The sequence below is a fragment of the Miniopterus schreibersii genome (assembly GCF_964146895.1).
Source record: "Miniopterus schreibersii genome assembly, chromosome: 2".
NCBI classification, from domain to species: Eukaryota; Metazoa; Chordata; class Mammalia; order Chiroptera; family Miniopteridae; genus Miniopterus; species Miniopterus schreibersii.
Window position 1 is genome coordinate 157,783,760 of NC_138102.1, and position 24,284 is coordinate 157,808,043.

General features: G+C 36.1%; 1 protein-coding gene across 4 annotated transcripts in view; it reads left to right on the forward strand.

The window, feature by feature from the left end:
• Positions 1-24,284, forward strand: part of SOX5 (SRY-box transcription factor 5) — an 891,887-nt gene that overhangs the window by 763,134 nt on the left and 104,469 nt on the right. For all 4 annotated transcript variants that reach the window (XM_081129463.1, XM_081129465.1, XM_081129464.1 and 1 more), the window contains one exon: positions 8,941-9,061. In XM_081129463.1, coding sequence (XP_080985589.1) covers positions 8,941-9,061 — 121 coding nt within the window. The remainder of the gene's footprint in view (positions 1-8,940; positions 9,062-24,284) is intronic.

Sequence of the window (24,284 nt, forward strand, 5' to 3'; positions counted from 1 at the left end):
AACAATTCCAGCAGATTTCTTTTCGTATCTAAAGTGACTTCCTGCTACATTTTTACTATTAGTCACTCCCTCAATCTTGAAAGCCCACTGGTTTTGTGACACTTATAATCATGATTTTTCTTTCTTCATATCTAGCTTCCCTGCTCAGAGACTCTTCCTCTGTACTTTGTTGAATGATTTTTGTGACCCAGATGATTTGACCTGTTTCTTCTCTTTGTCGTTCAGAACCCCTCTAGATTATCTGGTGCACTCATCAATGAACGACTCCCCAAACCATAGCCTCTAAAGGTCTCTTCCCTAGCTTCAGACTGGGGTATCTGTCCACTGGTGGCATAAATCCAATGGAACATTATTTAGGCACCTCAAACACATGACATCCAAAACCAAATTCATTATCTTCCCATGAAAGCTATCACCACCCCTCTATGCTTTTTAAAAAATGTGAACTTGTATAAATAGTTACATAAACTAGACACCTGAGAGTGATCTTTGAGCCTGTCCTTTCCTTCACCTCCAGGTTTTCAATACACATGCACACACTCACACACATACACACATACACGAGTAGGAAAAAGTAGGTTTATAGTTGTGAGTACTTGAAACAGAGTTTATTCTTGTGTCATTATTTCTTAATTGTATTATTCATTTGTATTATAACTGTAAACCCCTGTATTATATGTACAGAGATTTTTCACATACCCTCACATGTGTAGCCTCCTCCATCATCAGTGCTCCAGATATTTTCCGTAAATATATTTTTGGCTTTTTCTTCTCATTCATAACCATTCTATTACAGATCAAGCCCTCATAATCTATGGCCTAGTTAACGGTATTAACCTCCTACCTGGTCTCTATGCCCCGCCTCTCAGGCGTCTTCTCCATATACTCATGGCAATATTCTACCTAAGCTACTTTAAATCTCTCAGGGGTTCCCCAGAGCTGCAGGGGGAATCTCAATTTCTCATGCTGCTACACACACTGATTCAGCAGACTTTCTCACCACTGGTTCCCTCTTACCTGTTTGGCTGTTCTAGACTGTTGCTGGTGTCCCCCGCACGTGATAATTTTTCTTGTCCCTGTTCGTTTGCTCATGCCTTTCTCACACTCCCATCTCTTTGCCTGGCTAACTCCTACTTGTCTATCCATCCCTACATCTGCTGCACCTATCTCCACGAGGCCTGCCTTGACTTCTGGCTATGTTAGGAGTCTCTTGTCTGTGCTTCCACAGCATGTTGTACAAGGCTATTTTGTTGAATTAACAGCAGTGTGGCTGTCCATTTTCCCCACCAGACTTAGCTCCTAGGGAGCAGGCATAGTATGTGAATCTATTTTTGTATCTCTAGTTTCCAAAAAAGTACATACCCTGCTTGGTAAAAATGTTGATTGAGTGAATAAAAAAAACCAGACCCATGCAATTGGAAGGTAAATTAATAGTCCTAAATACCTATTTAATGGTTTTGCAATAGAATATTTACATAAAACATAAAAATTTAGCTAGGAATAATTGATAAGTATTTACTTGGTTTTTTATAAGTGTGATAATATGTTTGGTTTGTGGTGGATTCTTAAGATTTTGCAGAGCAAGTCTACATGCAGTATCTAAGTGGTAGAATTATAAAACGTGTTGAAACATAATATTTCATCCTGAAGTTAAAAAATATAGGAGGTAGGCTCTTAAATTTCAGTAAGTTATTCTAACTTGTGAATAACATGCCCCTAATAAAAAAACAAAAACAAAAAAACTAAAATTTTGTGACAAGAAACTTAATTACAAATGTCACACATTTTAAATCTTAAGTGGGAGCTTAAATGGGATTTCATCCATTAAGTGAAAGGAAATAAATGAAATTAATCGTGAACAGGATTTGGAAATTTTCAAAACTGGCAAATATGTAATAATGAATAACTAACTCTATAACAAAATTAGTTTTAGAATTTATCCAGAAAACATTATACTGTTTTGATTTAATGTCTCCTTTTCTCCCAAAGAGTGGCTAAATTTTCAGCAGCAATGAACTGAACATTAATTAAGATGTAGTAATAATACAGTTAGCGCTCATTATTTTCACAATTTATATTCTATAAAGTTGCCATGAACACTGAGTTCATGAATACTGAGCAGTTGCCCCCAGGGAGATACAGAGTTAAGTTCCCGAGAGCCTTTGGTCACACCATTTTCATCAACTGATCAAAACATAACCTTATTTTATATATGTTTCTGTTTAAAGACTCTTCATTTTTATTATTTATACTAAATGCTTTTTATTTATTTTTATTTTATTTTTCAGTTACAATTGACATACATTATTATATCAGTTTCAGGTGTACACCTCAGTGATTAAACATTACATAACTTACTAAGTGATCATCCTGATAAATCTTGTACCAATCTGATACCATACATAGTTATTACAACATTATTGACTATATTCCTTCCCTATGTTATACTTTACATCCCTGTGACTATTTTGTATCAACCAATTTATACTTCTTAATACCTTCACCTTTTTTTGCCCATCCCCTCAAAACTCCTTCTTTCTGGCAACCATCAAAAGTTCCTCTGTACCTATGAATCTGTTTCTTTTCTGCTTGTTTATTTTATTTTTTAGATTCAATTATTGATAGATATGTATTTATTGCCATTTTATTGTTTATATTTTTTATCTTGTTTTTTTTCTTCTTCTTAAAGAAGACCCTTTAACATTTCATATAATACTGCTTTGGTGGTGTTGAACTCCTTTAGCTTTTTCTTATCTGGGAAGCTCTTTATCTGTCCTCAATTCTAAATGATAGCTTTGCAATCTTGGTTGTAGGTCCTTGCTTTTCATCACTTTGAATATTTCTTGCCAATCCCTTCTGGCTGCAAAGTTTCTGTTGCAAAATAAGCTGACAGTCTTATGGGCGCTCCCTTGTAGGTAACTAACTGCTTTTCTCTTGCTGCTTTTAAAATTCTCTTTTTGTCTTTAAACTTGTACATTTTAATTATTATGTGTCTTGATGTGGGCCTTTTTGGGTTTATCTTGTTTGAGACTTTCTGCACTTTCTGGACTTGTATGTTTATTTCCTTCACCAAGTTAGGGACATTTTCTGTCATTATTTTTTCAAATAGTTTGCTGTTTCCAGTGGCTTTTCCACACAAATGTCCTGCCTTAGCTCATGCTTCAGATTTTCCTAAAACCTCTCAAACAAACAGCATCTGGCCTCAATGTGCTCCATACCTCTCACTAAGTGGCCCCAGGCCCAGCACTAGCAGCAGCCAGCCTTGGTTCACAGCTTGGCCTCTGCCTGGGCACCTCCAAGCCCAGCACAAGTAGCAGTCATCTGCAGAATGCTTTGTAGCTCATGCTGGGTAGTCCTGGGCAGAACACAAGTGGTGGCTGACCTTGGCCTATACTTCCTAAGAGGCCCCAAAGCCAGTATACCCAGTGGACAGCTTCAGACTATATTGAAGTACCACCACCCAACCACTTTTACAAGTGACACATTCAAGGGGAGGACTCAGCGGGCACCAGAACCCTGTGGAAGAAAGTCCTGCTTTGTGGGGTGAACTCCTACACAGCTGACCCTCTACAGAGATCTGTGGTCACTGGTCACAGCCAGTCCTTGCAGCTGACTGGCCTGGGGGTAAATCCTTCCCATTGGCATACCAACAGCAATCAAGACTTAACTTCAAGAGGAGAGTGTACACAGCTGACACAGGGGGGCATACCTTGAGTGCCCAGTTTGGTGATTGGTGAGACTAGGCCACTGGACCCTACAGGACACTTACTACATTAGGCCACACTACCATGTCTGGGATATGTAGCAGCTCTACCTAATTCATATAAACAAACACCAGGAGGCTGCCAAAATGAGGAGAGAGAGAAACGTCCCATTTTTTTTAAAAAAGGCAAAACTCCAGAGAAAGAACAAAATGAAATGGAGATAAGCAATTTACTAGATGCAGAGTTCAAAACACTGGTCATAAGTATAGTCAATGAACTTAGTGAAGACCTCAACAGCATCAAAAAGGACCAGTCAAAAATGAAGGAAACACTGGCTGGAATGGCTCAGTTGGTTGAGTGTTGTCCTGTGCACTGAAAGGTCGTCCGTCTGATTCCTGGTCAGGGCACATGCCCAGGTATGGGTATGATCCCCAGTCGGGGTGCATGCAGGAAGCAACTGATCAATGTTTCTTTCTTTCTGTCTCCCATCCTCTCTCTAAAAATCAATAAAAGCATATTTAAGGGAAAAAAAAGGCTACACAAACTGAAATGAAGAATAATTTACAGTGAATCAACAGTAGAGTAGACGAAGTGAAGAATCAAATCAGTTATTTAGAGCACAAGGAAGCAAAAACCACCCAATCAGAATAGCAAAAGGAGAAATGATTCTAAATCCATTTTAAATAGTGAATCACCAACAAGATTTACTGCTACTTTGCACAAGTCTGTGAGTGACTGCAAAAGCACAAGTAAAAGTAAATTTTGTGGGAGTACAAGTAAATTTTAATGAGAAGGCAACTGTGCAAATACAAAATCCCAGTTAATGAGATCAACTGTATTTTGACATGAGTTGCTAGTTGCATGTGCAATTTAACCACACATTTTGGATTATATTTATTTTACTATTCACTTTATTCTCAATATTAGTACAGTGCTCTATCATCTGTTCTGTGATATTCTAATGAAAACACATATTCTATGTATGTTCTATGATAGTCTATGAAATTAGGCTTATTTTCTGTTTTAATTCCTTTGTGTCCCTTGTAGGTCCTTTGGCCCCTCTCCTCTCCCTTCTACATTTTCCACTGTGTGAAAGAGTACCAGATTAAGAGTTAGACATAGTTTCAGTGTTAACTTCACTCTTACCTAAATGTGAGAACTTAATTTTTATTTCCTTATTAGCACATAATTGTGTTGTGCCAGATAATCTCTATGATCTTTCTCAGCCTTAAAACTCTATTATTCTATATATGAAGATCTTGAAAAATGTATGCATTAAAACAAATTATAATACTAGCACAACATTTATTTCAATAATTATTATAAGACAAAAGTTGAGAATACACACCTTTATTAAAGCCCTGGAATTCATTGCAATTTATTATTTAAAATACTAAAATTTTTAGCTGAAAAAATATTTTAAATTATTAGACTACAAATGAATTACCCGATAAAAACTGTCATAGACAAATAGAGAGACTTAATATACACACAACAACCAGTTAAACAATATAACAAGAAAACATTCACTTTACAATAGCAATAAAAATATTTAAGAAAAATAAAATCTTAAAAATAAAATTACCTAGAAAACTATGAGAATTATATGAAGCTAAGAAGATTTAAATAAATTGAGAGATATAACTTGCTATTAGCCATAAAGCCATCAGGTTAATGAATTCAAATAAAAATTTCATATCCTAAAATTAATGTGGAAAAATAAATGTCAAAAAAGCCAGGGTATATTTGAAAAAGAAAATAGTAATGACAGAGTACTAACTGTTATTAAAACATACTGCAAAGCTATAATAATTAAAACATGTTACTAGAACATAATAGGCACTCATAACTGTTCATTACAGAAGTACGTAATCAATTTCAAATATTTCTGGATTACCTTTTATTTCTTCATGCATGCATGATTCCAAGAGTCATGGATAATGTATAAGACCATTTTGCTGTAGCTTAAGAATAGGAACATGAAGCAGTTGGAACTTGATTCTTCTTGCTGAAATGGAATTCCTTCGTGGTCATTAAGTCACTTTTTTGTCCATATGCATTTTCTGGACATTTGGAGTTGGTTCATGAAGATATCATTAGGAAGATGGGACTGTATAATTCATTCTTCTCCTTTATTTATGAATTATCAATACATATAATAGTTTTGCCTGTTCTCAGCTCTGAAGGTAAAATAATAAAGTTACCACCTCTTTCCTTATTAAGCTCCTAGGTTAGAAGGGAAACTCGCGTTATACAAGTAATGATTATTCAATACAGTAGGATTACATTAGCTTTATGAAGTTAAAAGAAGTAACAGTTTTTTCCTGCCTGAAAACTGGCACCATAAGAAAGAAGTGCCTCACAGGCAAAGACATTATGTAGGTCTCAGAAACCTTTGAAAAATAAGTAGAATTTTGCCAAGAAGTAAAGGAAAAGACAAATCACTCAAGACAGAGAAGAAAATACGTTTGAATGCATTCGGGCAGGGAAAGGCACCGAGTGTGCAGGGAACTCTTCACGATTCACTGAGGCCAGAGTGCGGGATGTCTGAACGAGGGCAGCAGGAGTGGCTGGGCAGATAGATGGGGCACAGACTGTGGAAGCGAGAATACTAGGCTGAGGGATTCGGGTATTATTTTCTAGGTAAAAGCAAACCATCAAGAGTTGTTTTTGTGTGTGTGTGTGTGTGTGTGTGTTTGTTTTTTTGCAAAAGGGGCATGTAAAATACAGATACAAGACACATTTGGGAGGAATTCTGTGAGGAATATAGCTTAATATCTGATTTATCCTGTGGGCACCGGAACCTGTAAAAGCCAGGCAGCGTCCTCTTTTTAACTACTTATGTATGTGAAGGTGCTTTGTAACTCAAGGCAAAAATGAAGACAGGAAGATGTGTTGACAGTTACTGAAAGCAGTCTTTAAGGCGGTACTTCTCAAGCCTGGATGCACGTTGAAGTCATCAGGGGAACTGTAAAAAATGCTGATGGCTGGGTCTCACCCCTCATTCAGATTTAATTGGTCTGGGAAGCAGTCTGAGCACTGAGAGTTTTTCAGAGCTTGCCCAGTGATACAAATATACATTCGAGTTTGAGAATGACTGCCCTAAAGTGTTGTTTCGGCAATTCTAGGAGTTATTTTCTCATATTTGTATGTTTCATTTTAAATTTCTTTCTCCTTTGCTCTAAAATTCTTTTAAAATTATGATAGATACATCTTATAATCTATGTTGTCTTAGAAAGGAAGAGAACTGCTATATAAAGTAGAACTTACCAACAACGAAATATAAAGGATATACGGTAGCCGGTGATCACCTTAACCAGTGTGGCAGGCTTCCTGTTGGTCTCTGCGTGTAATTCTTGACGGTGTCCTCTGCTTACACGGGAAGAGCCCCCATACTGTTTTGCCCTCCAATGTCTACCTCTTGTTTTAGGCCACTTATTCCTACACACTTGCTCAGTATTCAGTCTCTAAGTTTTTGTCTTTTATCAATTGTTTTTCACTAGTTTCTACATAAAGTTTATCTTTTCTCCAGGCTATTAAAAAAAATACTGGCTGTCGTGGTACAACCTTCCTTTCTAACCTTAAGACACTTTTTGTTTTCCTGGTGTCATTCCCTTTTAGTTTTTCTAAAAATGTATGACAGTGGTAGGTTTAAAATTCTATGGGCTAAAAGAAATGCTTTCTAATTTGGAGTCATTGCCGAAAGCAGATTTCTCTCCCTTCCTCTCTCACTCCCTCTGTCCCTCTCCCATTCTCTCCCCCACCTCTTCCCTCTCTCTCTTACTTCCCACCCCCAAAAGGACACTCACCAGGCTAAAATCTCAGAAACAGCTCAGAGGTTTACTATGAAAGATGAAGGAGAAACTGAAGGTGGACTTTTAAAGTGAGAAATTATGAGAAATCTAAGAATCGTAACTGCCCAAGAGTGTGCAGCACTGTGGGAGAAAGGAAAACACGTGTTGTCTGAGACATATCTCAGAGTTGCTGTTAGCATTAGCAAATGGATGAGTTTGTAATATTTTGTATATTTGTTTTACTTTTTACTGTTCTTCCCACTGTAATGTAAGCTCCATGGGCATAGGATCTTGGCTTTCTTGTTCACTGTTATAACCCTACTGCCTAGCTCGTTTTCTTCCACATAGTAGGTGTTTATCAAATATTTTCCAAGTAACTGAATTACCATGGAAATTAAGTGAAAATAAAGTGTCAGATATGTGATTTTCATCACGATCCTAACTTCTCATTCACATATTCAGTGACAAACACTAACAAAGAATCATGTTCGCCAGGGAGATCTTGCTTAAATATTTGGAAAAAAATATCCTAGGTACTTTATTTAATGACAACCTCTGCATTAGTCACTAATGTGACATAGCTGCAGAAATGACAGCATTAGGCCTGGAAATTCTTGCTCAGTTTGAAGAAGACAGTTTTCCATTGTGCTGTATTGTTCATTTGCTGATGTGAAATCTGTATTCTGCATTATACCGGCTAATTAAGGCGTAGTCCAAAGACGGCAACCAAAGCTATGTCATTTGATGAGTGGTTTAAAGCCTGAAAAATGATAGATGAAGAGAAAAGTACAGTACAGAGCAGGATTCGAGGGACTGGATTCTACACCTAGTTTTGACTGTCCCATTCCATGGCCATGGACAATTAACTTGCCTTTTGGCCCCAGTTACCTCTTCTGTAAGGAAAGGGAAAGTCTTACTTACTCTCTAAGTTTCCTTCCAGCTATTTTATTCAAGAATTATAAAATTTCAAAATTAGGTGTCAACGTGAGAATTATCTTCAAGTAACGAAGGGCGGTTTCACATATAAAATGACACTAGTTTAGTTGGTGTTGTTTTAGAAAATAGAAATACTCCTAACTGGCAGGATTTTACATAAAGGGGTTTTAGTTTAACCTAAGGGCTAGCTTTTTAACCATTTTATTAATGCAATGAGAAGAAGGCGTATTGTGTAATGTAGCGATGCTTCATCACTGTCATGGATACGATGCATGGAAAGGACTCATCAGGTTAGAAAGTGAACTTGATAACACCTCTCAATTATTATGTATTTTGATTCTCCTAAGGTAGTAGTCCCTAAGCGTGACTTCAAGCCAGTGTTCTCACAAGCTTGTATGCCAGGATATTGAATTCCATAAAGGATTTTCTTTTGTCCTAACAAGGAGGGTAGGAAGCGTGGGGCACCACAACTTCTTCTCTTTGATCCACTTTATCATGTTCAGCAGGTTCAAGGTCAACTGCCGCCATTGATGATTCCCGTATTCCCTCCTGATCAGCGGACACTGGCCGCAGCTGCCCAGCAAGGATTCCTCCTTCCTCCAGGCTTCAGCTACAAGGCTGGATGTAGTGAGTACCACTGAGTTTCCATTTGGGAGAGGGTGGAGGGGATGGCGTTAAATTAGGCGGTTTCGCATTTCTGCCACACCAAAAAATGAGATCACCCTACAGCCTTTTTATTTTAAAGAGGAAACGCATAGAAAGTATTGAAAAGGACTTATGTTGGTATTTAAAAGAGCTTAGATGATTTCTATGCTGCTGAAGCCAGTATTTACTCTTTAGAATTCAGTTTCGTAACTTCTCTCTCCAGTGTATTCATAAAATATGAATACTATGGTTTTCAGGTTCAATTAATTTTTGCATAGATAAGCTAGGACTATGCTTTCCAATAAATTTCCATTGCTTTTTAAAGATAAACCCAAGGTTCCTAATGTGAATTAGTTGTAGTTGGCCTTCCGTTATCTGTCTCCACCCTATGTTCACAGCCTAATTTTCCCCTAGTCTTCCTTTAGTTCTCAGACCAAACTCTTTCTTAACTCTGGGCTGGGATTGGCCGAGTTCACTCTCTCTGATATTCGGAACCTCTTTCAACTCAGACCAGGGAGAGCCTGACTGCTAGATCTCTTTCACCTGGTTCCTTTGGATCCTGTATACAGGAATGGGGAAGAGCAGGTTTACAATTGTATTGTGTAATATGCAATAATTAGTCATAAATAATAATACAAGAAAAAACTCACACGCTCACAATTGTAAACCTGCTTTTGCCCACCCCTGTATTTTCTTTCACTTCAATTGGAAGCTCTAGGAGGGCAGGTGCTGATTCTGTCTTATTTATTGTTCTATCTAAATTTTTAGTACCACATTCAACTATTTGTTGAATAAATATATGAATAATGAATGAGTACTCATTGAAAACAATGCAAGGGCATTTGTGCTTTAAGTGTTGAGTTACCAAGATAACTGTTTATATTGCTTATTAACTTTAGATGCCTGTCATTTTGACTCTTTTCTTTTTTTACCAAAACTGAAATTGTACATTATTAGTTTTGAAAAGAATCTAATACTTCATTTTAAAAATTTTATGTAGCCAAAATGCCAACTATAATGTGTTAAATGAAAATAGTAACAAACTCCAAAAATGGGCTAAACTAATAAGCTAACTACCTTCTAAAACATCATTACCATGGCTAGAAAGAGTACAGGGAAAGCAAGCTTATTGAAATATTTCCATTGATAAAAGTAGACCACCACTGAAAGCAGTTAGTGAAATAATATCACTTTAGATATTTATGTAGAATATCATTTTGTAAATAACAGTAGATTTTGGTTCATTTACATGCTAATAAATTGTCTCATTAACATCTTGCTATGCTTCAGTATTTATTACATTTGCAAAACTCTATCCAACATTAATAAAAATCAGATCTAAGTTTCCTGTTAAATGATGTTTTGAATTTTCATATTTACCATTATTTCCAGTCTTTAAATCTTTCTGTATACAATATTGAAGAAATGGAATATAATTTTTTCAAATATACAAAGTCATTTGGGATGAGTAATGGCAACTATGAAGTCTAGGTAAAAAGTGAACTGAACTCAGGACTATAAAAATTCACACTTTTATGTTACTTTACCCTTTGTGGGTTTTACACAGAGTTGGCACATTTTTTTCCTTGACTTTGGTTTCCTTTATTTTAAGATGATGCTCTTACTCTGAATCCTTAAGCCATTCATTTAATATTATTTGCAGCATCCTTCTATCTTTGTAGATCAAATCACCCAGAAATACCAACTTTGAAATAAATAATTAGGGGTTATATTTATGTTTTAAATATTTAAACTCTTAAGAATAACTTAAATTCTATTGCTGCACTAAATTCTGAGATTTTAATCATAAAAGAATTTTGTGCTTTGTTTTGTTTCCACTTTCATAAGGAATTACTATTCTCATTAAACAAATGTTGCCAATGTAGTTTTGGTAACCTTGGTTACTAAAATGAAAAAGGACACTGAAAAATCATCCGTCGCCTCAGACCGCACCTGCAATATGTACATATAGACTAGTTCTGTTTCCCAAAAAGAAATTTTTAAAGCAACTATAGAAACAAGTCCCATTAGCAAATATTGTGCTGAAGAGAAAACCACATTGAGTATGAACAATAACATAACTGTAGGCTTGGAAAAGGTCAAGAACACCTCAGCCTCACTCCCATTTGACAGAGCTGGCATACTAAATGTGTTCAGTGGGAATGTGTGTGGCATGCAGACATTTTTCCTTTGCTAAAATGGTGAGTGTATTAACCGTTTCACGTTCACACCTGCAGTGCTAAAAGTTCTAAAACAATACCACTCCTTTTGCAACCTTGGAAATAAAATAGAATAAAGTCATTACAGTTCTTGGCAAGCTTGCAATTAGCATCATGCCAAACTCTAAAACTAAGAAGCCAGCAGCAGAAGAAAGTGCCACCCCTTGTTGACACCCTGGCACTTCGAGTCAGTTTGATTGAGGAGCTGGGTGGAAGAGATGAATAGTGCAGACTACTTCCTACCTAATCACATTGTGGGAAAGAAGTGGAGGTGGGGAGAGAAACAGATCCTAACATCTCTCTTCAACGGGCCGTCGTTTTTATTCCTCTCATAATTGTCAACCATAGGTGACTTCTCTGGTTGTCAGTTATTTTGAGTGATAGTAGTAGTTGTCAATGAAGGAGACTGACTGATCCATCTTGTTTTGAGTTTCAAGTAAATATGACAAATAAACTATTTGTTGGTATCAAAAACTCAAATGCTTGTCATCAATCCATTCATAGAAAGTATTGACGATAAATTTTCCTGTATAGACTATGTTTGCTTGATAAAATAAATAGAATAAAAACCTATGGAACTACACAACAAAAGCTAAAATGTTCTCAACATGGAAAAAAGAAAATAAAATTACAGGTTGGGGGACCAAACCATCATACATTTAGTGAACATCTGTTTCTCAAAGAAAGAAGCTTTTTGTTGGACATAAATACATTTCCCTTTAAGAAATATAATGGTAGAATCAGGTTTGGAATGGATACCTACAAAATGTAGCTGCACATCATTAAACAATGTAAGAATAAAAATCCCAGTTTTAAATTATATTTATGGGTACTAGCTCATTTTAATCAGAAAACAATCATTATAGTCCTGAATAAATTAAAAAATCTAAATACTGCCTAGCTGGTGTGGCTAAGTGGTTGAGCATTGACCTAGGAACCAGGAGGTCCTGGTTTGATTCCCGGTCAGGGCACATGTCCAGATTGTGGGCTCGATGCTCAACAGGGGCGTGCAGGAGGCAGCCGATCAATGACTTTCTCTCATCATTGGTGCTTCTGTTTCTCTCTCCCTCTCTCTTTCTATCTCTGAAATCAATAAAAAAATATATTTAAAAAATCTAAATACCTAAGGCTCCAATTCTGAATTATAAAATAAATGGATGTTCAAATAAATTGGTTCAAGTACACTTTGACTGGTGGAAGAGTCTGTTGGAAGTATGAGTGGAATCCTAAACTCTTAACTAAAGACTTCAACCTGTGAGCTACGAAGGTTGTATTGGGTAGATATTTTTGAAATTAAATATACATACCTTTTATACCTGCAGAACAATTTTTTGTTGTTAGGAAAATACCGCTTTTGTATTTGCTTATCATAGAAAAAGATGTACCAAACTTTAAAATATTTTTTGAATGTTGGTTTTAGCCTGATATTTTAGACTTATGAGAGAAACTTGTGAGATAAAGTGATTAAAAGTCATACATTTGGTCCATACCAATTTCTCTAACGCCAACTTCGAGTTCCCTTTCCCCAGCACACAGCTTCCTCTGTCCTACTCTTAGGTTAAGTGCTACTCCTTCAGAGCGCATGTTTTACAGGCAGAAAGGAGAGAAATAGGTGCTTCTCTTCTTACTAATGACTATAGTCCTCTGCCCCTCTGCTTTCTGTTTTGGTATATAATTTCTAATCATATAATTCTAATAGATACTTTAGAAATTTTTGACATGAAGACATTTTATGTGGAAGTAAAAAAAAATCTATAGGCAGGCAAAATCTAATAAAATAATCCATTTTCTATATCCCATATTAAACAAACAGTTATAAAAGAGTTTGCTTGATAGTTTTGTCCAAACTGTCCAATTGAACGTGTCACATAGTTGCACATCTAAGGCCTTTCGCCATAGATGGGCATGTGCCTGGTGCGATGGTTTCCAAGCTGTGTGCCAAGGCTCTAGGGTGCTGTAGCTAATTCACAGGGCCATGCAGCATGTTTTAAAACTTCGAGGAAAATACAGAGACACTACAAAAGCTACCTTAGTTGTTTGGACCTTACTACTTAATAAAATGGAGCAGTTGGATATGTCTCTTGTCCTAAGGGTGTCATGAAAAATTATTGAGCCACTGGTGGTGCCTGAATCCAAGAAAGTTCAGGAACTTTTGGCCTAGCCTAGTATATATTCATTTTTAAAATGTTCTGACCTTTTTTACTGGGAAGTTGTTGTTCAGCTATTATATTTCAACTACAGAACAGAATACGTATCAAAACAAAATTTATCTTGCACTTCCAGGACTATGTACAATATTATATAGATAAGTAATTGATTGATTTGTCTATACCAATTGATTCCTGTGTCTATATGACTTTATACATTCAAATGTTTTGTTTGTTTGATTTAATTAACCCAACCTCAGATAGGCAACTAGAAATTGAGAGCATGGATTTGGAATTAAGTTTTGCCTCTTTCTCCTACTCGGATTGTTCTTGTGCAAGTTACTGAGCTTCAGCTCCCTCACCTGCAAAATGGACGAATGACACCCATTTTACTAAATCATTAGAGATTAAATAGGAAACATAGGAAACAGTGCCTACCATTGTGTCTCTTATTAAGTTATTTATAAATGATAAATACTGAGCATAATGCTGGGAAAACACAGATCCTGTTTCAAAAAGAAAAAAAATTCTAAAACCCACCCAGCAATTAATTGTATTTTATATCCTATCTAGGATCAAATTCATTCTGCCACACCTGAATGAAGCTTCCTGTAACTAGGAGAACATAATTATTTAGAGAAAAGTATTTCAGTGCTGATGGAAGCATTTATGTCATGTAGCTGTAACCTTAACCTTAACTATTTTCATTATAACTAAGTTTTAAACTTTTCACTTGTCATTTTCTACTTGTCTATCAGAGCTCACGTTGGAAAAGATCATTTGATTTAAAAAATGTATTTAGTCATTGCTTTGGCCATAGGAAGCTAGAAATGTATTCACATGTTCATTCTGCATTCTAACACATTGATTAATTTGTCAGAAATGTGCTAAATAAAATAGCCATACAAAGTTACTGATTGAAATAGTTAATTGCCTTATGAGATTAGCTTAAATAAATAGAAGTCGATGAGCCAAGCTTAATAAACTTAAAATATGTTGTATTTACTCTTCATCAGTTTTCTGAACAGTATTTCCACTTTCAATAAACAAGGAAACTCTCAGTTAATTAGTTCCTCATACACCACAATAAAATTAATGTTCAGGAGTTAAATACCATAAACTTCCTCAGGCATATTTGCTGATGTGTTCCTGTTTTCGGTTAATGTCACATGTTTCATTGTTTAATGGGAGTATCATGTGGGGCCTATTATATCTCTCTTGTGCAAAGGGTCCATGTGTCTGGCATTTGAGGGGACTGCATGCTAATTTCTGATAAGTGCAGCAGCTGACATACAGGTCACTGACAGTCAGTGCTTCAGCAATCACCAAGTCACAAGCTAAAACCACCGACACAGTGCACCTTTATCAAACTGACCGCATAGGATGCGTGTGTTGTCAGGGTCACATGCTGCAGTTCTGGGTAAGAAAGCAGAGAGCTCAGGCTTCTGTGTGTGTGAGAATCACTGTGGCCAGCTCTTCCCTTCATCACCCCCCCACCAAACATCTTATAAACCAAAGACTTTGGGTGAATCTGACTTAGTTGTAAATGTTTATATTTATATATATCTTTCTTTTTTATTTATTTTATTTTTTCAATTACAGTTTATATTCAATATTATTTTGTACTAGTTTCAGGTGTACAGCGTAGTGGTTATACAATCATTTACTTTACAAAGTGTTCCCCTGTTATTTTCAGTACCCACCTGGCCCCATACATAGTTATTATTATATTAATGACTAGATTTCCTATGCTGTGCTTTGCATCCCTGTAACTGTTTTGTAGCTACCAATCTGTACTTCTCAATTCCTTCACTTTTTTCACCCCACCCCCTAATCCCCCTCTCCTCTGGCAACCATCATTCTATTCTCTATATAGATACTTATATTTTTCAAGAATTATTTTGATACTTGAACAGCCAATCATTTAAATTCCCATCTGAAGGAACTTAGACTGATGGCTTAAGAATATGAAATGATTAAAAAGTAAAAAGAACTGAGTGCAAAAATGTATATAACATTCCAGAATTATATGGTGATAGCCACCCACCAGTTCTCATAGGAGAAAACTTTCCAGGTCAATAAAATATGTGTGTGTGTGTTTTGCTAAAATAGAGTTTATAATAATTTTACAAGTTTCATCATTGAGAAAAGGGAGATAAATGTATATGTCTTTATTGTGACAAAGTATCATAACAGGGTATAAAAATAAAAGCTTATATTGCCCCTTATTATTTATAAAACATAAACACATGATTAACTTAAGCATATAACTCTGCGAGGTGAAAACTGAGCTATGTTCGTAACCATTATTTGATCTAGCCCCCCCCCAAACACACATACACAGACACCGCCACCACAGAGAGCACACGCACAGCAAACAAAAAGTAAAAGCCTTTTCTTTAATAAATTCATCAAATTTTACTAAACTATAACTAGATTGACCTTTTAACCCACATCATCTGACTTTTCAGTTAGGAGCATGAGGATGCCGTTCGGTTCAATGCTCGCCCGTCCAGCTCAGTTTGTGCTTCTTGGCCTGACCCTCACTGTTCCTGGCGGGATTGTGTCAGATGGAGAGAGCGCCTCGCTAAGGACGCTGCGAGCTCTCAGGCAGGGGCCCCAGACCTGGTATTTGCCCGAGTCCAGCCTAATCCTCCGAATTCTGAGTTCATATTTTTGTTGCCACAGCAAACATGAAATCTCATTTCAGCAGTGGACTCCCTCTAACTAAGGTCGTCAAACTGAAGTGTAAGCCCAGAGGAGCAATATATGATTTTATCTGAATCAGCGTAACTATTAATGATAACTGGACAACCCTAGTCTCCAGCAAACGTGCTCTCTTGCTGTAGAAAACTCCATTCAAAGGCAAACTGCAGTTATAAGGTTGAGAGGAAAAGTAGGGCGGTGGAAAAAATATTCAACAGGCCAGGCTAGGATAGCATTTTGCTTCTAACTCTGCAATAGATACCTGTCCACGAGGACTGAACGAGCCACGCTCTTGGATATCACGCGGAATCACATACTGTGTTAAGTTTATTTTACGTGCTGTCAAAGGCCAGACTAATACCAGGTTAAACATGAGACGAGACTGCTTCTCACTCCCGTGACAGCTCAGGCATTCATTGCTCAGATGGTAGCTCTGTGATATCCCGTCCCAGGCTTGTTCTCTTGTCTGAAACCTATTTATACAGTCAGCTCGTAATGACCCTTCCCATGTTTTCTAATATATTAGAAGTAGCATTTGCTGACTGCAGAAACCTCAAATAATGGGATAGAAACCAGAAACTAAAGTTATCTGCCTATACTCGCATACTCCTATAATGCCACTCCCCAGAGGTAATTACAGCTGACAATTTGGCAGAACTAGATATAGATGTAAATATGTGTGTATTTTTCCAGAACTAGATATAGATATAAATTTGTAAGTATTTATATATAAATATGTCTATCCCTCTTTATATTTAGATATAGATATGTAATAGGTAGGATGTTAGCATATCTATATATTGTAATATGTATCTTATGATATATATATTATAGATAATGATATTTACTACGTAATATATAATGTATTTGAGGGTAAATATAGTATATTTTACTTATGAATATAAAATATATATTATGGCCATCTTTCTTTCTTTATACTTTTAGACCTAGATACTATATCATATTTTATTAAGCTAGATGTTCTGTATTTTATTTGTGATTCTTACTAATGTATTCTTAGGTTTGGCTACAATGTTGACAGTTTTAACAATGTTACAATAAACATTTTTGCCAGCATATATTTTCCCCAGTATATGGCATTTTAATTTTATTCTTTTATTCGTTTTTGAACATTTCTCACCTGAGAGATTGCCTCCAAATTCTAATGCTGAGATGGTTAATGCAGGCCTTAAAACTTTCAAAACTGACTCCTCTGAGTTAAGTGATGAATAAGTGTCAGGGAGATGTAACCTGAAACTATTAATTGTCAGAAAAAAATTCAACAAGGCATCAGAAGACCTTGGTAGTCACAATCCCATTTCATATTATTTTATGTCCTTGGGCAAGTCATTTTTCTCGTTGTGCCTTAGCTTTTTAACCTTGAACATAGCTACACACAGTAGTGATGTCTGCCCAACTCACTTCGCAGACTATAAAAATTCTAAAGATGTTAAATTATTGTATAATATATCACTATTAGTTATTAAATGTACAAACCCATTTTAAAAATTTAGAATGTGACACAGTGAAAAGGATTTCAGGAATTTATTTTAGGTCACTTATATTTCTAGCCATTCAAGACATTTGCATTATTTGTTTCTCATTTTGTAGGGGGAGGGGGACTTCCATAGCACTTGTTAATTTCCAGAGGTCTAAAATTCACCATTCTAGTAGAAAGCTCTAAGCTGGGAGTCATCCCAAATTTATATCCCAGAGGCTTATTGTTACAGTGGTTTAGGAAGCCTCCTGTTCTCAAACTGCAGACCACAGACTGGCTACAGTCCAGAAGGAAGGGTGTCCATCAAAATTCCCGGAGAGACAGAAAAGTGGAAAGGCTATAAAGTGTCAAAAATGAAACGCTTGCTAAACCTTAATGCTAAAAGTGGAAAGTAAAAGAGAAATAGCATTCGATATGGTGTTAACTGGCTCATACGAATGCCCCTCTTCCAAATCCCTTCTTTCTAATGCCCTGATCATGCTTTTCTCTGTATCGCTTACTTCCTCCTAAGACACAGACACACAGTTTAGACGTAGTAGTCTAATATATAGAGCTGGATATGAAGCAGTTCCTTAATTAATGTTTCTCTTTGAGCAGCTTAAAATGAGTTATTATGTAATAGCTTAGCAGTAATGCTGAAATACAGAAGGAAAAGGAGACTTTTTTTGATTCATTGTCACCTTTTCAGGGATATTCAAATTTCTTAATTAATCGAGGAATTTTCACTGGTACTAGAATTCATTCATTCAATTTATGGGCAAAGAAGTAAAGAAATAATGCTGTTATCTTTTATATGCAGAAATGTCTTCCTATTCGGAGAGGTGTTTCTTAAAGAGTTCATAATCTCTCACTACACTAGCCAACTAGGTAACTAGTAAATTAAGTAGGGTAAAGTTTCCATTTGCTATGCTACATTAAAAGACATAAATACTTTTTTTTCTACTTTTAAAAATCTCTTACTGAAAAATGTGAGCCTGTGGCAAATTAGTTAAGAACTAACAATTACCTAAAAATATATTTTAAATAGAAACAGAGGCATGGGTACATGGAACAGTCTGACAGCTGTTGCGGGGGGAGGGGCAGGGGGCAGGGAGCAGAAGGGAACTAGAAAAAAATAAACATAAAAATATCTTTCAAAATAGCTGTATAGTCAAACAAGAGATGAATTATTAATTTTACCTTCTCAAATGAAATTCATGTGAAATATTTATATTGATTACTTATTTTATGTGTTTACTACAAAATATTAGCATTTCTCATAAATTATAAATAGGAAAGTCATATTATACTATTTTAGCAAATCTATAAAGGCATTACAGATTTTCTGCATTTAGAAACCCCTTCATCTTTACTTGTGTATAACATATTAGTTGTTCTGAACTAAAGTTAGATTCCACTTATGATTTAAGGAAATAATAGATTCAGCTACCTGAAATGAGGGAAAAAAGAATAGCTGAACTTATTACTATAAAAAAGCAAAGTTCAGTTTGCTTATATTTCCAAAAGTCTAAAGTGATTTGAAGCAATCACTGTGATGAAGGACTTTGTTTTTATCATTTGTTTATATAAAAACATTTTTTCTAATCAACACTTTGACCATGCTTAGGTGCTTTAGTGCCATCCTAATAAGGGATTCTTGACCATGAACAGAAATCATCTTAAGATTTAGGAAATTCATATTATTTATTTTAATATCCAAAGGGATGTTAAAATCAAAATGTACAACAGAGGTAAATTATGGAATATTATAAAGGAGGTATTTGATGTATAAAACATTTTACAGAAGATACTTTAACTGCTTTCTCCATGTTATTTCCTCATATTCCTAAACTCTAGGCCTCTTTCCCCTTCATGTCCTGTGCTATCTTTGTATCATTGGTAGCTGATCTAAAACACCATTATTGTTCAGAATAAATCCTGTACAAAAAACTAATTTGTTCCTTATTATTATAACTATTTACTTACAGTCTGTTTCTTCTTTTAAAACTTGAGCTTTTGACATGGTAAGAGTTGTGTCCTGTGGTTGATATTTGTTAATTTCTGAATTAGTTATTCCTTCATTTATTCAGTCAACAAACATTTTAGCAGCCTATATTATGTATTTAACAGGACTGTGCATTTTAATAATTCCTATGCTAGGAATCCAAAGATGAGTAAGACATCAGCCCTGCCTTTAGAATGCTCCTTGGGAAGAATGGGACATAAACATTGTAATATGACAGACACATGCATAGAATTTAACAGAACTCAGAGGCAAGGCAATGGGTTTAAATCTTAGAGGGGTGAAAGGTGTCAGGGGTGGTTTACTGCAGTCTGGGCCTTTAAGTCAATTCCCAAAGGATGAAAGGCAACTAAACAATTGAAGAAGTTTTACGGGGGAAGGAAGACAGAAACAACATTGCGGGGGGAAAACAAAAACAAAAAACAGTCCAGCAAGATGAAGTCCAGAAAGCAAAGGTTGAAACAAGACCTATGAGCAGTTACATGGACCTATAAGCAGTTTGGTATTGAGAATAAATTATAAGGCAAGAAATGACAAGTGAGTAGTTTAAGGACAGAAGAAGAGACTACTCGGAATTATTCATAGACCTTTCCTGCTGGAGGTACTGAAAAAACACTGAAAGGCTAAAAGCCAGGGTTGAGACCATGCTGGCATTTATTCATTCATCCATTCATCCAGCCATCTTTCCATTCATCCATCCTTCCATCTATCCATCCTTCCACCCATCCATCCTTCCTTCCATCCATCCATCCATCCATCCATCCATCCATCCATCCATCCATCCATGTCAAGGCTCACTTCTCGGGTTCAGTTTTGTAATTTTCATTCCTTAACACATAGTATACTATAATCAATAAATATTTATTAAACTTTAATTACAACCAATGAATATTTATTGTGTGCTTGTAATGAATATCACTGAACGCTGAAGAGAGTCTTCAGGAGAGGACTGGAGCCTTGGAGACTGATTGGGAGGCTCTTCTAGTATTACAAGAAATGAAAGTCTGGGAGTTATAAAGCAAAGCTTGTGATCGATTGGCCATGGGGGAGTCAAAGGGAGGGAGAAATCAAGGATTTCATCATATTTATCGCCTAGGTAGCCATTTATCACCAAATGAGATAGAAATAGCAGCAGTAGAAGTAGGTTTTGTGAGAAAAGTGATGAATTAAGTTTTGTACATGTAAAGAATGAGCTTCCTGTGGGGCATCTGGGGGTGGGGAATTGATTGTCCACAAAACAGTGGGAAAGATCTAAGTTGGAGACACTAATTTGGAATTTATTATTTTGTATATGGTAGTTGTACCATGAGATTGGATAAGGCCATTCAGATAAAGTGAATAGAATGAAAAAAGCTAAGCACTAAAGATGAGACCCCATGGACTACCAATATTTACAGGGTAAGAGTAAGTGAAGGGAGGTAGAACAGCCTATTGCAGAAGTAATAAGTCAGCGTGAGCAAGGTAAGAGGAGAATCTGAAGAGCATGTTATAAGGAAAGTCAGATAGGTAAAGCAGTAGGGAGTCATTAGCAACATCAGCTGTTGCACAACTATGTCCATTAAAAGTTTGCAATTTGGCCCTAGCTGGTTTGGCTCAGTGGTTAGAGTGTCAGCCTGTGGAGTGAAGGGTCCCAGGTTCGATTCTGGCCCAAGGGCATGTACCTCGGTTGCAGGCTCTATCCCTGGCCCTGGTCGGGGCTTGTGTGGGAGGCAAGCAATCAATGTGTCTCTCACCTCTCACATGTCTCTCTCTCTCTCCCTTCCACTCTCTCTGAAAAGCAATGGAAAAAATATCCTCTGGTGAGGATTTAAAAAGAAAAAAATTTGCAACTTGGAGGTCATTAGTAAATCTATAAAGCATTTCCAGAAAAGCTTTTGGATTGAAAACTAACGTGTTGGAGGATTTGAGATTATCATTGAAAACTAATTTCTAGCAATTTAGATGAGAAAGATGAAAGTAAATAAATTGTTTCTTACTAAAAACTAAAGACAGTGTCTTAGAGGGGTCATAGGATCTAGATATTTGGTTGCTTTTTAGGATAGGAGATAAACGTGCATATGTTTAAGGACATGATATGTATAATTTTTTACCTTTATATTTGAGGACCTTAGTAGACTCTAATCAACCTTATAAATATTTCTTGCTACTGTATGAAATAGGCACAACTGCAGGCTAGTTCATTAAGACATCTCACTCACTCGTTCCTCTTATCCTTACTTTTAGGTTCACTCATTCATTCATTCATTCAGTAAATATTTATTATCTATTGTGCAACAGTCATTGCAGTTCTTGGACTTGTCTCATCTTTTCTGATTCTTATTTTATAGTTAAGAGCAACCCCTCCTCTGATTCTTTCTCCAATGATTTCAGCTCAAATAAAGTTCTCACTTCTTCAGTAATTACTTTCTTTCTTATTCATTTGACTCTAATCACGTGGCTTGATTCATTTCACTTTCCATATTTGTATGTCTTGTTTTTGTAACTGCAAATATCATGAAGACAAGGACTGTAGCTTTGTGTGTGTGTGTTCTCCACATAGTGCTTGATACATGTTAGGTGAATGGACATTAAATAAATACATATGTTTATTTTGAAAGTTGAAGTATATATTTGCATAATGAGCTAAAAACAGTCTATGATGATTTCTTACTAAATTAATAGTGACTGTAGTACATGCTGTGAGATCCTGGATATGTATATATTTTTTAATTTATAGAATAAAAATAATAATATCCACCTTACTGAGTTGTGATGATTAGATGAGATTTTTATATACACATGTGTAAATATATTTATATCTATATGGGTGTATATATGTATATTGATATGCACATATGTAAAATGTTTTAACAGAATACTAAAAGTTAACAAATATTAGTTGCTCACATTTCAAATCAGTGGGAAAATAAGAAATTATTCAAAAATGATTTTGAGCCCTGGCCAGGTGGCTCAGTTGGTACACCAAAAAAGCTTCAGGTTCAATTCCCGGTTCGGGGAACATGCCTAGGTTGCACGTTTTATCCCCAGTCCAGTCGGGTACATACAGGAGGCAACTGATCAGTGTCTCTCTCACATCGATGTTTCTCTCTCCCTTTCTCTCTAAAAAATATACATAAATAAGTGATATTGAGCAATTTAATACCTCTTTGCATAAAAAATAAGCTGAAGCTATGATTTTTTTTTTCCTTTTTTCCCCCCGAATCTCATTTTTTCCCATCAAATTGATCATCAAGTCTATCTCCCAAATCTGTTACCTCCCATCGAATTGATCATCAAGTCCATCTCCCAAATCTATTACGGCCTCTCTTTCCCTTACAGTAAGTTTAGGTCATTATCATTTCCCACTAGATTTACTGCAATCACACAGCTATTCGTCTCCAGTCTCTCCCTCTTCCAATCAATTCTGTTCCTTGCCACAAAAGTGATCGATCTAAAACAGAAATCAAACTATGTCACTTTCCTGCTTACAATCTTTTAGTGACTTAACATTGCCTTCCAAATAAAACACAAGATTCTACAAGACACGTGTCCTACCTGCTTTTAGCTGCATAGATTATCGTTTCATTTCTGCATCAGATACACTGGGAGCATTAAAATCACCTGGAAATAGGGGCGAAGAAAGATTATGGCTATGGTGTTAGCACTGCCCTGTCAATAGCAGGGGCTCCTTCCAAGCAGAATAATCCACCAATGCATCTATTGGCACATGAGATGAAAGAAAGCAACCTTCGTCAAAAGTGCCTTCCATGGTGCCTTTTTAAACTTTATTTTGTCTTAGATTCCTCCAGAGTTCCCTCCACCTGAAAGTAAGAGCAGGGTGTTTTAAGCACCAATCTGAGAAGACGATTAAAAAGAGCAATCCTAGTTGCACTAAATAGTGGAGGCTTACCGTGTGATTCTCTAGCAGTTAGAAGACATGGCCAGTAGATCCTAAAATGGTCCTGGGAGATCACTTGGAACTGAAAGTAACCATTTAGAATAGACCTTTTAACAAATAATCTTCCTTGACATTCTTTGGCAAATTAAATTCTGTCCTTGAGGAGTCTAGAATGCCTCCTGCACTCTTCTGCTTTCCTCCTTGTACCGTTGGGTTGGCTTCCATGCTTGTGCCTCTCACTTGATTCGGAGTTGGTCTAGGGCAGGGATTTTGTGCATTTATGTCTATAGGTTTAATCTGTATATTTCCCAGCACCTAGAGAAGTTAATCTTGTATTTGTCAAGGAAGCAAAACAAAACTAAACCAAAGAAACATGGAAGGCTAATAAGGGAAGGAGTCTCTTTATTTCAATGAAAATAGTGCCAGAAACTGTCCAGAACCTTTATATTAGTTCAGTGGATGAAAGGGGGGGGGGTTGTGTCTTTGACCCTGGGAGGAACATACTTGCTTTTGACAATCTCCCTCAGCCTCAATGAACTTGTTGGAAAATGTTTTTCTTATTCTGTGCTATATAGCATAGAAATGAATCCTTCATAGTGTTTTTGGAGATAATTATTATCTAAATGTTCATTAATTTAATACTAATGCAACTAACATGCTTTCTGAGAGGTTATTTAATACTAGCTATGTCATTGGTATCGATATTTATTATAAATATAAACTAGCTAGTATTCTGAAAACAATTAACTGATATGC